General features: G+C 24.6%; 2 protein-coding genes across 2 annotated transcripts; one reads left to right on the top strand and one right to left on the bottom strand.

The window, feature by feature from the left end:
• Positions 1–1,164: 1,164 nt before the first annotated feature.
• LOC112683676 lies at positions 1,165–1,755 on the top strand. Its single transcript, XM_025554810.1, has one exon. The coding sequence runs from the start codon at positions 1,180–1,182 to the stop codon at positions 1,696–1,698; it is 519 nt and encodes a 172-aa protein (XP_025410595.1). The 5' UTR covers positions 1,165–1,179; the 3' UTR covers positions 1,699–1,755.
• Positions 1,756–3,872: 2,117 nt separating this feature from the next.
• Positions 3,873–7,486, bottom strand: LOC112683674 (complement component 1 Q subcomponent-binding protein, mitochondrial). The gene is made up of 5 exons (XM_025554809.1): positions 7,107–7,486; positions 6,858–7,008; positions 5,019–5,200; positions 4,868–4,956; positions 3,873–4,038 (listed from the first exon to the last, which is right to left on the bottom strand). The coding sequence occupies exons 1-5, from the start codon at positions 7,273–7,275 to the stop codon at positions 3,898–3,900; spliced, it is 732 nt and encodes a 243-aa protein (XP_025410594.1). The 5' UTR covers positions 7,276–7,486; the 3' UTR covers positions 3,873–3,897.
• Between the last annotated feature and the right edge of the window lie 4,763 nt (positions 7,487–12,249).

The raw sequence follows: 12,249 nt of genomic DNA, 5'->3' as shown, positions 1-12,249 counted from the left end.
TTGTATATTCGTGGTGTGTGTTAGTATGTGTTTGATCGTGTGTCGAAAACATATTCGATAACGGTGGTCTGTTACTTAAATAAATTAGTGTGTTCGTAGTTCGTATTGTTTGCTTACCGTGCTCGATTACCGTTTATGTGCCACGTAATATTCTGATTTTAATATTTGTTAAACAAAAATTAAAATGCCTAAAAAAAAAAAAAAAATTTAAGTAGTCGTTTAAATACTTTCGTGTCTGAGTTCAGTAAAAATGTTTTTAGTATTGACACTAGGGTATTATTTTGCAAATATTGCGAAACGAAAGTCGATTTGGATAGAAGATCCAGCGTAATACAGCACTTGAAAACAGAAAAACATTTGTGTTCTGTTAAACGTAAAGAAAATCAACAAGAGACCAAGTGCCAACAACTATTAACCAATGATTTACCGTCTAAAAAATCGAAGTTCAACCTGGATTTATGCAAAGCTATGATCTCGGCTAATATACCACTAAATAAACTATCAAATATAGAGTTTCGGACATTTTTGGAAGTTTATTCTGGAAAAGATGTCCCCACAGAATCAGTACTTCAAAAATTCTATTTAGACGACTGCTACAACGAAATGATGGAAAAAATTAGGCAACGTGTTTTCGACCGAAAAATTTGGGTGTCACTTGATGAAACAACAGACGCAGAAGGTCGATATATAGCTAATGTAATAATAGGGACTTTAGAAGAGGATACTGCTGGTCCAATTTTTTTACTGAATACTGAAGCACTAGAAAAGACCAATCACTCTACAGTTTCTAAACTTTTTGACAAATCTTTAAGCATTTTATGGCCTGATGGGATAAGACACGACAACGTTTTATTATTTTTGTCCGACGCTGCGCCGTATATGATAAAGTGTGGAAAATCTCTGAATGCACTCTACTCTAAAATGGTACATGTGACTTGTGCTGCTCATGGCCTCCATAGAGTTTCGAAGGAAGTACGAAATCAATTTGGTACTGTTGATAAAATTGTAGCTAATGTAAAAAAAATGTTTAAAAAAGCACCATCACGCATACAAATTTTAAAAAATTACGCTCCTGATATCCCTTTACCTCCGGAACCAATTATAACCTGATGGGGTACCTGGATCAATGCTGTACTTTATTATTGTAAATATTACGAAAAAATTCGTGATGTTGTAAATATGTTGAACTCCAATGATGCTTTAAGTATTAAAGTTTCAAAAAAAAATTTGGTAAAAGAACACGTTCAAAATAATTTGGTGTATATTACTTCAAATTTTAAAGCTCTTTTTGAATCAATTTTGAAACTGCAGACAAAAAACATGCCTTTAGCTGAATCGTTGAGTATCGTGGACAATGTTCAAACACAATTAAAATCCGTTCAAGGTGAACCAGGGAAAAAAGTCTATGAAAAAATGGAAAGTGTTTTGTCTAAAAATATCGGATTAAAAACATTAAAACAAATCTCGTCAATACTTAGTAGATCTATCTCCACCATGGATGGTCTTCCCGAAGATCTGTCAACAAATGACCTTATTTTCTACAAGTACGCACCAATGACGTCAGTGGATGTCGAAAGATCATTTTCTGTTTACAAAAACCTGAGCCAAAACAGACGATCATTTAAACTTGAAAACATAAAAAAGTATCTTATCATTCAGTGTAATTTAGGTAAATATAACAATGAATACCTAACATGATTTAATAATCGCTGTATTTGATAAATTCTATTTTTTTTAAATTTAGGACTCTGGGAATAGATCCAGTGTAGAACAGCTTCATTATCAAAAGAAAAATACAAATAAAAAAAAAATTTTTTGTTTCTATAATTATTAATTATGCTTTTAAACACATATTTTATAAAATAATAAATGCATATTATACCGCATATTTTGGTGTTTTTTAGTGCATACGTATGCACATATTTCATGTTTTTTTAGCGCATAAAGTTCCGAGCCCTGCTTATCAGCATGTGATTTCAATTTTCAGCAATGTAATTTCCTACGTTCTATGTTTAACAAAACTGTGTTAGACTGATTAACAATGTCTAACGCAGTTTTGCTAATTTTGGTGTGCGATCAGCCTTAAGAATTAAGCTATGTTTTCATCAAAAGCAACTGTCAACAACTACGCTAAGCGACGTGACTGTCATTACAGTTGAGTTTCTTTATGTTCTTATAAAAAAACCTGAAAATTAACTTTATTCACCTTTAACTTATATCTGTTGATTGAATATTAATATTATAAGTATGTTGAATACATCAAATACTCACATGTATGAGATAAATTAGTTATTCATTATTTCGTAATAAAAAGGATTGTATATCATTAACTTACTAGAATTATTTGTTTTAATTAAAATTTCATTCCACAATTCGTATTTTGTATCTTGTCGGGTATTTTAAGTGATGCTAACTTTTTTCATAGTAAATATATAAAGTAAAATAATAAGGTAATAGGTATATTTTTAAATATTAAGAAGACATGATTGTGTGACCATCAATTATAATTAAAAAATTAAATTATGCTGGCATTTGAGGCACTGCAAATAATTTCATTACCTCAAATCTAAGTGATAGATATTTGATATTTACCATTATTTTATTTAATAATTAAATAAAATAAATAAACCAAATAGTTAAAATTAACAATAGACCAAGTCAACCTTTATGAGTTAAGCATGGTGTTCCATGGGAACAGTTCTGGGTCTGGTATTATTTACCTTATATATAAATGGTTTACTCATTATTAATATTGAAACAGAAATAATGTGCTTTACTGATGACAGTCATTCTTATCCACGATAAAAATATAGAAAATCTATATACTAAAGCAAACAATATTTTTAACACAGTTACATCAAGGTTTGCTTAAAAATTAATTTAATTAAATTTAAATAAAACAAAGCATATTGTTATTAATAAATAAATAAATAATGATATTCAAGACAACTTAAAATTTGTGATCACTCACTAGCAAAAAATAATTTTAATTACTCATGTCTTTGTATTGAAAATGTTTATTATATAATAAAATAATAAGGTCTGTATATTGACTGAAAATTAAAATGGAATAAACATATAGAATATTAAGCATTGTTTGTTCACAATGATTTTAAATTTTTTATAATTTAAAATCTATAATTGATAAAAACAATCAAGAATAATATATATTTCATTTGTTTAATCAGTTACTGACAGCTGAGGATGCACTTAAATTTATCTAAGAACACTAAAAATAACTTTAAACAGAATAATTAAATTTATTTGGCCATAAAAGTCCTAATGTTATTTATAAAGAACTAAATATGTTTGGTTTTGATAAGTTATTTAAAAGATGTTAACTGTGACTTGTATATACAAATAAAAATGTAAATATAAATAAATCTAAATTGTATAAATCAATTAGTTTAAAAACTAAATAAGTTTAAGCACAATTATCTTGTGTTATCATTTAAAAATTAATATTAACCTTTTTAAAAATCATAATAATTTTAAGTATTGCATATTAAAACTAATCTAATTTCTAATGCATTAAATATTGTAAAGTACTATTTTTATTTTATTTATAATCTGTTATTATTATTATTATTGTACTAAAAATTTATTTTGTTTTTTTCTAAATATGTAAATGTTTACATATTATTGCCACTCAATTATTATATACTATTAAGACATTTTGATGTATATAATAAAAATTTAAATTATTCTGAAGTTTGTCAACAAGTATGGGTTAATAAATCAATGGGAAATTTAATAAGGAAAAGTATGAAAATTAGGAATAATAGGTTATATTGTTTTAAAATAAATTATTGGAGTTTTTAAATATATTTTCAATTACATGAGACTAAAATAATACATAAAATTAATGTTTAAATAATAGTGTGAAAATAATTTATCTTAAAAAAATTTTCTTAAGTCGCTTAAAAATTTTATATATACTTTTTGTTCATACTGCGTACTGAAATCTGAAAGATTTTCAACAAATGTGTTGGATATACCTTTTTCTGCAAGGAATGTGATCAATAAATCGTAGAGGTCCTGAAATATATAAAATATTGATAATATTAATATCTGTAAAGTATATGTTATTGTAAAGTAATAGGCTGAGTACTTTTTAATTTTAATATGTATTTTAAGTACACTTTTATGTTTAGAAGTGTACATAATTATTTTACTAGTAAGTAAAATTAATCATAGATTATTATTCTACAAAGATATTTAAAATTAAATATTTTTAAAACTATATTATATTGACTATAGTTCTTTTTCAAATCGAAAAATTTAATTTACTAAAAACAAAACTTTACTACAATAGTGCTAAAAATATCAAACAAAATAAAACAGAAAAGGAATTGTTAAAACTTAGTAGCTGTTTTTTTTTTAATCACATTTCGAAAAAATAACAAATAACCAAAAATAATATTAATGATTATTGATAATGAATGTTTTTAAACCTATATAAATGTAACTAACTATATTTTAATCTTTTTCTTTATATATAACATCTATATAGTATATTGTTTAATCCAACAATTTTAAAGTTTAATAAAAAAAAAACTTATGATCTATGAAGGCGCGATGGAGAGGGAAGAACTAGATTGTAGATTGAAATATCAGTAACAGAAATAATAAAATATATTTATGGTTAATCGATAAATATTGAACTTAACTTTCTATTAAAGTTACATTATATATATTATTATAACATTAGATAACTTACCAATCTAGGGTCTAATATACATCTTATTTACATTTTAATGTAATTTTAATTTACATTTTATTTTAAAACATTATAACTTATTTAGAACTTACATTAAAAGGGCAGAGCAAATTTATGGTAAAATAAATATATATATATTGGACTTACACTATCTAATGTATCTCCAGCCAGGGCATATTTATTGTCCGAGTATTTGTCTTCGTAAATAGTTACCTCATCAATATGAAATACATCTTCTATAAAATTAAAAACAATGAAGTTTTCAAAACATACAAATTATAATTATATTTAATGGTACCATCTGCTTCTTCTAATTCTGCATTGTCAAAATTGCTAGCATATGAACAGTTAAAACCAAGAATAGTATTGCCTCGAGTGATATCTACTTCAAAATCTGGTTTAGATCTTAATGCAACTTTTTCTGCACCTTCAGTTTCTTCTTCAGATACTGAATGGTTAATGTTGAATTTGATAGCAATTCTTAAAAAAAAAAATTAAAAAAAAATATTAGTTGTATCAAAGTGCTATACTGTAGTTATGTGACATAATGCTTATGAATGCTTATGAATGGACAATTACTCAAAGACGGCCAAAAACATTGGTATATATAATTGAAGTAAAACTAGTATTCATAAGGAATGTACAAACATAAATATAGTAAGCTCTCAATTATATGTGGCTTTCTATGAAGCAGTATTAATTTTAGAATTACAAATCATGTACACATATGAAAATATTAACAAAAATAATATAGTTAAGTAGATAAATTGTAATACTAACGACCCAGAATTTAAACATCTGATTGATGAAAAAATAATTATCAGAACATCTTGTAGGAAACAGAAGTAGATAAATTACAAAAGTGAGTAAGCCAAGACAGCTTTGGAATATATTTACAGATTTATTTAGTATATAGAGGAAAATATTGTAATTAAAAGACTTTGTAGCAAAACATTATTTAAAAACTTTAAACACAAAAAAGAGGAGTTTGAGCAAGAAAAACCAAATATAAAATTTTTTTATTTAAAAATAAATGATAATAATGTAGTTATAATAATAATAAAATAATTAAATGTTAAATGCATATCCTCAGACCACTCTTAAAATCAAAACTTTCCCTATCCAACAAAGTTATCATAAGTACATAAAACAATAATTGGATTATTTTGGACAAACGGAATTCAGTTATGGGGAAATGCAAAGCCATCAAATACTAAAACGCTTCAGGCGTTTCAATTTATCTATAATAACCTATTCTCCCTGGTACTTCAAACAATAACTTTCACAAAGATTTAAAAATTCCTACACTCAATGAATTAGCAAAATCATATTACCCCAAATTTTACACAAACTTAAATTCTCACAGTAACTTATTAATAAAATAAATATCTTCCACCTCACTTCCTGGTTATGTAGATAGAGAACTCAAAAAACAATGGCCTACAGAACTATTAAAATAAAAACTAAAATTAAACAAAAATATCATAATACTTAAAATGTTTCTGGTCAGATGGTACTGCTGCGTGCCTGCTCATATATGTTAATCTCCTATCACTAACCATTATTTACCATAACATTTTCTTATTGTACTAATTACTGTATAGATTGTAAATTATTTAAATTAATAAAAAAAATAAATAAAAAATATATATTTTTATTAATTTTCAATTTTTTTCGGTTGTCTACACTGGACAAAAAAACCCTTTTTCACAGCATCTAATTCCACAGATAATCAAGAGTGTATTATATGTACTACTAATATAAAAGACATGTGCATCTATAATATAAATGTGTATGTAGGATTGTAATAATTATATTAATTGGTTTACTACCATTTATACCTATTTCAATTTTGTAAAAAATTACTGAATTTACCATAAAAAAAATATGAAGTGAAAAATATTAGTAATTAGTGTTGAACGTTAAAATATGTTAATATCCAGTTATATTTTGTAAATAAATAAAATAGAAAATTATAATTTTTTGATTGTTATTTATATGATGTTTGTTTTACTTTTAGCTTAAATTTAAAATCATAAGTTACATATGTAAATTATAAAATTATTAATTTTGTTTATATGTATATTTTTTTTGTTATATATTTTAATTTACATATTTTTATTTATAAATATATTACGTTTCATCAGAGGATTCCTTGATCAATTCAATTTCTGCTCCATCAGCGTTTACTTTAAATCCTTCAAATGTTTTAGGTAGATAAGTCTTGTCTGATGTTTGTTCTTCAGTTTTTATTTCGTTGTCTAAAAACTGTTGAAGTTCTTTTTCAACTAAAAAAATGTGATAATGTAAAATTGTTAATGCTTATATTATCCAGGAAGTGCACTTTAACAGTATTGTATCTGTAATATCTAATGAAAATACTGACCTGAAGAATGTGCAAGCCGAACATTGAAAGGTTTACATGTCTGTATCTTTCGAGTTGTAAGCAATAGCGATTGGCTAATGGGTGATATTGACATATTCCTAGTGAAGTTATTAATGGCCATGTTGGACATTTTTAAAGAATGTCCTAAGCATCTAATTAATGTATTCATGATGACAATTAATTCCAAAAAACAATACCGAAGTTAATAACAAAAACGATAAAAAAAGAATGCTTCTCGAGTAGTAAATGCAAAATGTTTGAACTCAAGTTAACACAGTGATGGCAATGTGATGAAGCATGTATTTGTTTCTATTCTGAATTCTATGGAAAAAATAGATATGTACATATATAATTTATACTACCCGTATTGCACATTGAATAGCAATATCAATTTTATCAACATAACCTCAAATTTTTTTTCAAAGCATTTTATCCACAGATTTTATCAAAGCATTTGCAGGCGAAATGCTGTTAGTGATAATAAAGAGAAACACAAAGAAGTTAAACATTTTTAGCGGTTAAAATTGTATTTTAAATTAAGACGATTGTCCTAATCAGTAGATAATACCGTGACTCCTGAGCTTCTTGTCAACCGCATTGGGCGAACTACAGCGGTCAATAAAATGTATGAAATTGATTTGGAATAATAATGTAGTCACATATTTCGGTTGCTACAACAATTGACAGAAATTCATATCATAGCTATAATTGTATTTAGACAGTTTAGGTGTAAAGAGAATAACAAATAATCTATGAACTAATAAAATAGTAATTGTCTGAGCATAATGAACGTAAAGTAGATATAGTAATGGTAAACATTTAGTAAAATAACTTATAAAGAATAATTTAGTCATATAAAATTAACATAGTAGACTACAGAGGTATAATCAAAACAAAAGAAAATGCGTGAAAATCGTAAGTTGACAATTAATTATAGCCTACATACATGATAAACGGTTAAAATACTGAGGGCTAAATTTAAAATACATTTTTTTTGTAGGTGACCTGTATACCTATTACTGTTATGAGATTAATATAAATCATTGTATTATGGCCTTTGGCATAACATCGAACATTTCTCTTACGCATGTAGCCATTTAAAGCCCTTCTACAACTTTCTAATTTAATTCCTATCGGCTAACGATAAATAAGCTCGTCCCCCAGACTATACGTTCATTGTTAATTTTATATAATTAAACACCGGTGAGGTCCAAATTACAGTAATATATTAAAAATAAATTGTAAAGTAATTATAATTTTGATGTTGATTAATAATGACAGTATTGAGTTTTCAGATCTTAATCATTAATTATAATTTAAAGTGGTGAGATTTAGAAGCAACAAACTATCATATCGATGGTGTTTTATTAGAAGGGCGTATACCACATAATTTAAATTGTTCAGGAGGAAAAAAAATAGTGTTTTTAAAAATGATGTCGTTGAAATCAGTTGATTTCGAACCTACCTTCATATAGAAAACATGTTGATAATTTAATTAAGCTTATCATTTTAATTTTTAAACATGCGTGAATTATATTTTTATTATTCTAAGTGATATTAGTCGTGGTATGCGCCCTTTTATAAACACAGATTTTGCGTTCACTTGTTCACATGAACATGCGTTCACAGTTTGATGATCTATTTCTTCACTATCTTCTTCATTAGGTAAAGAATGTATCATAATATTATTAATATGTGAATTATCATTGTGGCTTTAGTCAATAATATTATTTGATAGGCTGTTCTGTGCAATACATTCTATACATCTGCACTGGATGGTAAAAAAATTATTATGTTTTCAAAATAAATACTATCTGCTATTAATATATTATTATTAATAGTACACCTTACATTATCATTTACTACAATATTATTATTATTCATATTTTTAAAATCATTTAAGAAAACAAATTTATGAATATCATTTATATCTATACTACTTAAATTATCAATACCAATTACATTAAAATTTTCTTCAGTTATAGATGAATCTTTTATGATTTTTGAAGATGTAATAACTAACTTTAATATCTTTTTACTTCTTGACAAGCATGCTATGTTTAAATTAAAATAACAACACTAATATAATATCTAAAAACTTAAACAAAATACAAATACTATATTATTATGATATGTACATATATGAACACATGTACTTAGTCGATAGTATTATAATTATTATTTTATAACAATGTATTGATAACGATTAATAGGTAGTGATTATTTTGTATAAATTTAATTATGAAACGAACTATTATTAATTATTAATCAACGTTTAGTTAACTATTACATAATAATATATTTGATACTAAAAATACAATTTAAATTAAAAAAAGAAACGCGAAAATTCAAGTCTAATAAGTTTATTTGAAAAAATCACCATTAATTCCTGTAGCAAATGCCCTTTCAACATTTTCTGTATGAATATATTTTTTTCTTTTAGGGCTTTTGGATTTCTTGTAACTAATATACAGTGAATAATTTTCAATATTTTTAATCACAATTTTAACATTTTATGCGCTTATTTTTTCTAAAAATGTTGATACAGTAAACTCATTGTTCGATTTTATGTGGTATGCTTTAAATAAAACACCATTTGTATGATGCTTTATTTTAAAAATTTTCAAAAATAGCCTCATTATCCAATGTGAACAGTGACGTGATCAATATTGTTTTTTTTTTATAACTATCAAATTTCTTAGAATACAATTGTCCTTTAAAAATTGTCTTTAATAATTATATAAATAAAATAAAGTTTAATTTATAAAAATAAATTAATAAATGTATGAGTTTTGTAGAAATGTAAACTGTTAAGATATAAAAGAATGTTTAAGACATTAAAAATTATGTGGAAACGAAAACGACGAGTTAAATTATAAACAAGTAAATATGAAAAGTAAACAACAAGACATCATAATATATCAAATATTAATACAAATATTATTACAGGTGTTTTATTTTATTAAATTGCGCGTAAAGGGTAAATTAGAGTAACAATTTTAATTAGTTTATTCAATTATTTTTAATATTTAATTTGAATAAATTCATCTACTGAATTACCAAGAAAATATAAATATTAACATATTTGAAAATACTCACAAATAACTTTGATTAGATGATCGGTACCTAGGGAATAAAAACTTCTATAGTTGAAACTGAAATTTATTAACTATTTTCCATACTTTTAAATCTAAGTAAATTTATGCGTATGATATGATATAATTAAATGTATGATTATAAATTATTAATTTTACTTAATTGGTGGTTAAATCTTAACAAGTATTATGTTGATAAAAATAAATATTGGTTAAAAAAAATATTTCGTACATTTTTCTTCTGTGAATATTTGAAAACCCTTAAAAATATCAAAAATTATACTTATAATATTCTTTTTAATGTTCTTTCTACAAAGTGTTTACATTTTATTAATTAGTAGGTTTTGTTAAAGCATTTCTTAATTAAATATAGGTAAATAGAAAGCTGAGTAAAATAATTAGTATTATTTTTTTACTCTTTTTACAATAGAATATTATTTATACATTTTGACGACTCGAGTATTTAATTCGTTTATGATTTATTTTTTAATCAGATGTAAACTGGGTCAATAATATATTTGAATAAGAAATATTATACATTTTCTTTTAATATTTGTAGAACTATAATATATTAACACATAATTACATAATATTATTTTAATTATTGAACTATCATAGTACTATTAAAGGCTAATAAAAAATTAATCACATAATTGACTCACGTTATTTCCTGTGTTTATTTATATTTAATTCATTGGCTATGTAATACAATTTGTTTGTCTTTAATGTACATATTATTAACATAGTTCTTTATTGCTCTACCAACTTACAATTAAAAATAATTTTGAAAAAAAATATTTTTGATTTTGTGAATAAAATTATTACTTGTAATGTAATTGGAGTAGTCGACTTAGTTGTAAATTAGAGGTAAATTTCATTAAAACAACTTGGAAATATTTTTCTTCACAATTTGAATAAAAATAAAATTATTTTTAATATTAAATTACTTGCATATATTAATAATAATATTAACTTAATTGTTGACATAATTGAATATGAACTAAATTAACTAAACTTAACTGAGTAAAAAATATCATTAACTTGCCCAACCTTGCCATATATGACATAATACATATTTACACACCATTTTATAGTATATATATTGTTTTACAGATTTTATTAAATTATTATTCACATAAGGCTTAAAATAAATGAATATTAAATGATATACTTATTACGTAGTACGTAAAATTATGTAGTTAGGACGTAAAATCCATTGTATAAAATATCTGCTAACGACTATAAAAAGCTAAACAAGATGCACCGGAAATGTCCAATTTTAGTACCTTATAGAGTATACAGATCATCCATAAAGTTCAATTGGTATACGTTAAAAGTATGTCGGTTATGCAACTCTATTAATATATCAGGCTAGATATTACAATATATATTACAGAAAATTTAATTTCTACCAATATTCTGTTGAATATAAAAATTAATTTCACTCTCTTGTTTTGTAGAGCAGGTATCTATATTAATATTATGGATGTAGAACGACTATTACCCTGAGGGGAGGAAGTTCACCGACGACTGGATGTCTAATGGTTCAAAATACCGGTCAGGTACTCAGATCTCCAAAAATTTTTTTAAATGACTTACAATTAATACATTTTGATGTATGTAAAATCATTTCTAATTGGGCTTAATAATTATTTCGTCTATCTTTTACTTATTAAATTATAGTAACCTGTATTATAAGCATAGTTATAGTATATTATTAAGTATTTTTGTGGACCGTAAATTATTATCAATTGATTTTTAGATTTTGACCAAAGCAATGAATCTCTCTTGCTTCAAAGTTTTAGAATTAAAATCAAAATGTTCTTAAAAATCGCAAAAAAAAAAAACATGCTATTGTTTTGAATGATTATAATTTTAACTAAAATATAAAAAAAAGCAAAAGATTTAAAGCTCATAAAATTTAAAATACTTAGTACCTATGTTATTATTTTTGAATTCTGTATTATAGCCATTCAAATTGAGTTATTAATTATTAAGTACAGGGTCCGGTAAAAAGACATCCTATATTTTAAAAGGTAATTACAAAT

Source organism: Sipha flava, unplaced genomic scaffold (assembly GCF_003268045.1).
Source record: "Sipha flava isolate LNK unplaced genomic scaffold, YSA_version1 232_pilon_pilon, whole genome shotgun sequence".
Classification (NCBI taxonomy): domain Eukaryota; kingdom Metazoa; phylum Arthropoda; class Insecta; order Hemiptera; family Aphididae; genus Sipha; species Sipha flava.
This window is presented reverse-complemented; position numbering and strand designations above follow the sequence as displayed.